At 31.2% G+C, this 6,013-nt stretch overlaps 1 protein-coding gene across 1 annotated transcript; it reads right to left on the reverse strand.

Annotated features, from left to right (window-relative positions):
- Nucleotides 1-265: 265 nt before the first annotated feature.
- On the reverse strand, nucleotides 266-5,769 carry LOC114280762 (BIIDXI-like protein At5g11420). Its single transcript, XM_028223142.2, has 3 exons — nucleotides 5,541-5,769; nucleotides 2,145-2,642; nucleotides 266-972 (listed from the first exon to the last, which is right to left on the reverse strand). Exons 1-3 carry the CDS (start codon nucleotides 5,608-5,610, stop codon nucleotides 437-439), a joined length of 1,104 nt encoding a protein of 367 aa, XP_028078943.1. The 5' UTR covers nucleotides 5,611-5,769; the 3' UTR covers nucleotides 266-436.
- Nucleotides 5,770-6,013: the final 244 nt, after the last annotated feature.

Genomic DNA, 6,013 nt, shown 5'->3' on the forward strand with positions numbered 1-6,013 from the left:
TGAATATGAAAAAAAAAGCACTTTTCATTGATCTCAAAACTTATTTTCAAAATTAAATAATGAAACTTTTAATTAATTTGTATATTCTGAAACACAAGGTTCAAAATTCACTTCCAAGTTCCAAGTAATTGCCACAAAGTAATCTCATTAAGATCACAAAGCCTAATCTTGAGTAATTTTGATTTCTCTCATTTATTCAGCTGAAATACAAAATCACCCAAATAAAATCTCACTACCACAAAAATATATAAATACCATCAAGCCATTAGTAATAAAAAGTATCTTCATTACTAAAATATGCTAACGTGAAGTTTTTTTTTTTTAAAATAAAGTTACAACAAACTCATGCTTCACCTTACAACAAAAATATGTAGAAATTCATAATTCTTAGTATAATTGACGATTCAAAACACCCAAATTTTAAGTAATATGAATTTCACATTCTTCGTGGGATACGAAGGCTCAACAGCTTCACATCATCAACTACAGGCCCACAGAGGGAAGAGAAGTCGTCACTTCTCATCGTATAGAATGTACTGTAAAACATGACACGTGTCCGTGTTGTAGTGGCCATGAACCTAAGCACTGCGCGCTTGTACCCTCCTTTGCCCTTGGACTCATAGGGTACCTTAATGGTGTCTCTACCGGCAAAAGCCTCAACAATCATGGACCCTTCACAAGAGTTGCTAGCATCACCCACCGCAAAGAAGAGATCATAGGTCTTGCCAGGGATGGTCCGGGCCACTTGAGCAATGGCACTTTCTTTTCCTGCCACGAGCTCAATGGCACGCTTTCCCTGGGGGACAGAGAAGTGGTCAGAATCGAGGTACTTGACAGCTTTGAGGGATTCGACCATCCAACCGGGGAGGGGAGAGTGATCATCCTCTATGTTTGGGGGGATTAGGACTCCCCAAGATGTGTTCGGGAATATGTATGGTCCTTCTTCAAAACCCCCATTTTTCAGTATGTTCACTGCATATGTTAGTTCAAATTTATGGTTCAGTCATGTACAAAAATAAGTGAAATTTCACAAGATGATTATCAATGCAACTGTGTTTGGATTATTAGAATGAAATGAAAGAATCAATGTGGAGTCTACTGTATTCAATAGGACTACAAATAATAATGAAAAAGCATATCAATCCAGGTGAATTGAAGCTGGATGAGAGAGACTCTTTTATGTGGGTCAATAGAAACAATGTAACATGGTCATCAAATTTGGGCCCCCTTGAACAATTGTACTGGGGTTAGCCAGCCCAACAACCTGAGATCGAGCTCCGGGAAACTTCCTAATTTGTACATTAAATTACTCTCTATATAAGTAAAGGAGTAGTTAAAAATAATAATCAAATTTAAATAAAAATACGATAGTTAAAAATTTGATGAAAATTTTAGTTCGTTCTTAAAAAATAATTGAATTTTATTTTAGGCCTCTTTTTTTTCCATTAAATTTAAATATAATGAAGGATTGTAAATGCCCAATTACATGTGTGTTGAAGTAATGTTTGATGAGCACAAACTATATAGTATAAAACAATACATCTATATAACTAAGGTGAAGAATGTGCTACCTACCCAAAGGTAGCAGGAGAGGCAAGTGACCTAAAAAAATGCCCCTAAAAAAGGTGATCTTCTACATGGTTATACAAATGATAATAATGAACATTTATCCAGATTGGGTAGTGGTAGTAACTATCAACCTAACAACACCTCCAAAGAGGTGAATGATGAAAACCCATAAAGATGTGGTCCATATGGGCTGTAGATCTGTGTATTATTGATCACTCTGTCATCTATATGGTGTACAAAAATCTTCAGTCTCATCAAATCAACTCATGCAGTTTGAAGAGGTAAATCGAGTAATTGGACAACTTAGATGATAAAACTTGTCGACTCAATTAGTTTGTGAGTTAAAACTTTATCGTACAATTGCACACACAATCTCTCTACCATTAATCACATGGGGTACACCCTTTTCATCACTTTTTTTTGTCAAGTCAATCAATTTGGAACTGTCAAAATATTCAATCAACTAAAATCGACCGATCATATGCACACCTTAGTCATACATATGCATAGAGTAAAATTAAAACTTCGGAAAACAAATTAATGATTGAAAGATGAGATTCAAAAGAGTAACTCACACTTGGTTAATCTGGGAGGATAGAGAGCTCTGATTGCAACTGAATCAATAAGAGGTCCACAAGCTGGGTCCTCCGACACCCCAGGGTTATGAATAACAATCTCTGCCACCGGCACCTCTGCCTGAAACGCCCACGAGTACGAGTCCCACCCATTGCTGCTATACAATGTTTGCATTGGCAAGACCCCAAAATCCGGTGCCACCGACACGTTCAGCGTCTCCTCCTGGGCACAAGTCCTGGCAGCGCTGAACGTCAGGGAATAGTACATTCCCTTGGTGACCGGCATCCTCTGCTTGATAGAGGCCTCGTTGCCAAGCCGGACCGCTGCGGCTCCCTCCGGCACCACCAGCAGCATGTCACCTTGCTTTTGGCCGGCTTTTATGTACTCAACGAAGCCGGAGGTTTCCCATTCTGGGATGGCGGTGTGCTTGAGGACTACTGTTCCATTCAGGTCAGATGGCTTTGGGGCAAGCTCAAAGTTTCCATTTGGCAATAATCCTGCATATTTTAAAGGTAATTTAATTTAGAATTTGAGGCTTACCACTTTCATTTCAGAAAATTAAAATATATGAATCTGACACAATTCTAAGCCTTGGTTTGGTTTTCATTGGAGGCCAAATAATCACAAAAGACAAAAGAAAAAGCTACAAAATCACAAAAAGATAAAAAAATTACAAAAGTACCAAATCACCCCATATACAAACAAAAAGTCAAAAAAATATCATTCTATACTAAGCAATTTTGTCATTCTAAAGTCAAAAAGTCAAAAAAGTCAAATTAAAATACCAAACGACTAAAAAAATTTCAGATTAAAAAAGTCAAAAAGTCAACTAAAAACACCAAAACCAAACGACACCTAAATGTGCAAGTCTTATTTCATATCAGAGGTTGTGTCGTATTCCGATTCGATTCAATACAAGTAGAACGGAAATGAAAGTTATAAATAGAAATTGATGAAGAAAAAGAACCCCAAATTTTCTCTTCTTGTCATAGTAGTAGTGCTACTTACTTCAAAAATTATTTATTATCAAATTTATTTTATAAATTCAAATTTTGACCACAAATATTTTTTTTTCTTTTCTAAATAGTTATCATTTCTGCTAAATTATTATAATAAGTTCAATTTTTCAGCATAAAAAGTGTTTGGAAAGTCAAATTTGGAATTTTTTGTTTTTGGGTTAAAATTCACAAAAATATATGGGGTTAATTACACTAATAGTCCCTATAATTTGTGACTTGTGTCACTTTGGTCTCTGATTTTTCAATTGTGACAGATTTGATCCTGAATTTTGAATCTTGTTCCAAAGAAGGACAATTGAAAATATCATTATATTTTTTAAGGGTAAAATCGTTAATTTGATAAAATATAAACTAATTTGACAAAAATAAATGTCAAAAAAATATTTTTAATTTTTTAAAAATTATTTTTATCCACCAATGATAAAATTATGTAAAATTAATAAAAATTACATGATTAATTTTTTTTAATTAATTTTACATGATTATCATCCAAACACATAATAAAAATTAATTTGGTACAAAAAATAAATAAATGTCTAAAAGATTTATCAATTTTACATAATTTTATTTTTAGTGGGTAGAAATAATTTTTAAAAATTCAAAAATATTTGTTTGACATTTATTTTTGTCAAATTAGTTTATATTTTATCAAATTGACAATTTTACCCTTGAAAAATCTAATAATATCTTCAATTGTCTTTATTTAGAACAAGATTCAAAATTCAGGGTTAAATGTGTCACAATTGAAAAGTCAGGGATCAAAGTGACACAAAGCCCAAACTATAGAGACTATTTGTGAAATTTGTCCAAAATATAAAATAGGCTAAAATAGTTAATAAGACAATGTCACATTAAAATTCACAATTATTTTACTTTTTCATTCATAAACATCGTATCTAATTACAAAAAAAATCCAACTCTCACTCTAAACTCAAAAAAATTAACTTACTAAAATAGTTTTAGAAGCAGAATGTGCAAGATAGCAATTCTCAAATGCAAATAATAATGATAATAATAACAATTTATATGAAAAGAAATAAAAACCATATCCGAGGCATAAGGACAACTTACCACCATGTGACTGGACCCTACTCAAAATTATTGGGTGCTAGAAGTTATTGGCCACTTTTGAGACAAGTTAAATAGATGGAATACATATATTGATTGATTTATTTTATATTAGTGTTTTGTAAAAAAAAAAATTAGAAATGTCTTTTGGTGATGGGTAGGAAACAATTAAATAATACACATGGCTTAAATTCTTTCTAAAATTCTGTACAATGAATGGTGGATATAGATTAATGATTGATAGATATCCAATGGAAAGTATCTGATCATGCATGCGTAGACTTGCCCTCTAGTCTAATTTATAAGGAAAAATTGAAGAATAAAGAAGACATTAATTTTCAAAATATCTTAAAACATGTCATGCTTACACATTTTTTTTTACTATAGGTATTTCCTCAAAACATTTTGATTTGGAAATTGATTATCGTTTGGGGAGTGATTATTTTAGTCAAAAAGTCAACTAAAACTAGTCACATCACCTCTCTACTTTTCTATACATCTTTTTATAAAAAGTCAAAAAGTTACTAAAATAGTCTGTTCCCAAACGAGATTTTATTTTATTTTTTTTAAATTTCTTTTACAAAAGACGTGCATAAAATAAATTAAAAATAATAATAATAATAATAATAATAATAATAATGTGATATGATTTTTTAAATTTTAAATTAAAATAACCTATTTCCAAATAAGAAATATCACAATAAAAAAATTTGACCACACAATCAGAGTATTTTGGTCATTTAAATCACATCAAACAATGGATCCATCTTTACGTTGTGTTTGGTTGAAAAATTTAAAAAAAAATTTTAAAAATAAATAAATAAATGAATAAAATATACTTATATTTCACTTAATTCAACATATCTTTTTTATTTCTATTTCTAAATCTTTTTCCAAATCACCCGACCAAACACAAAAAGTGACACACATAGAAATGAGTTTCGCTCTCACCCAATGTTGTATCTAATTATGTGATTCAAAAAAAAAAAAAAAAAACGATTGATATAAAAATACTTTTCATTGATTTCAAAACATTTTAAAAATATTTTTACCATTTTCAAAAAATTTATCTATTAAACATAAAACTTAATACTTTTCATTGATACAAGACGCAATGGCCTATTAAACAATTCTCAAAGGCATTTGTTAATATTTACCCAATCATAATGGTTAAAACAAAGATGAGAAGTTTGTGTAAATTTGTACAGTTGGAGTCAGAAGAAACCCCAAATCAAGGGACGAAGAAGATGAAAGCAAAAACTAGGAATAGGCCACTGAGAATGAAGAAGATCTGGTTAAAAAGCTCACCGTCGACGAAGCAGAAGGCGACTCGGCAAGTGGCGCACATTAGCACCACCAGTACAATGAGAGCTCTCATTTTTGAATTTTGAAACTCTCTGTTGGTTTCGTTTTTCAGAAAGAGAGAGAGAGAGTCTGCGTTTTGAGTGAAAAGAGGGTGCGTATATGGGGGCTTTTATGCATGCCAACCTCCAAGAAAGCCCCTGAGGGAGTCAGGTAATAACAGTATTGCCACTATAATGTGACATAGCCTATTTTGAGAAGATATAGTAAAAATTGACTTTTTCATCTTTTGACTACGATTAAATTTGACAAGTTCATACAAAATTAAAGAGTCAAAAAATTACTTAAAAAATTAAAAAGTTAATATTATTTATCAAAAGTTAATAATTATGACTGTATAATTTTTAATTTTAATTTTTTTTTATACATTAATTTATATAATTTTTTAATACATATTTTTTCATAAAAAATTAAAAAGT

Source organism: Camellia sinensis, chromosome 13, assembly GCF_055761805.1.
Source record: "Camellia sinensis isolate YWXY chromosome 13, ASM5576180v1, whole genome shotgun sequence".
Taxonomy (NCBI): Eukaryota; Viridiplantae; Streptophyta; class Magnoliopsida; order Ericales; family Theaceae; genus Camellia; species Camellia sinensis.

Bases quoted from the DNA above. Each gene is read 5' to 3' on its own strand.
- LOC114280762 (XM_028223142.2), bottom strand. From the start codon at position 5,610: ATGAGAGCTCTCATTGTACTGGTGGTGCTAATGTGCGCCACTTGCCGA. The intron at 2,643-5,540 runs GTGAGCTTTTTA...TAAAATATGCAG, and splicing joins CGCCTTCTGCTTCGTCGACG to GATTATTGCCAAATGGAAAC. The intron at 973-2,144 runs GTGAGTTACTCT...TAACATATGCAG, and splicing joins TCCTCCCAGATTAACCAAGT to TGAACATACTGAAAAATGGG.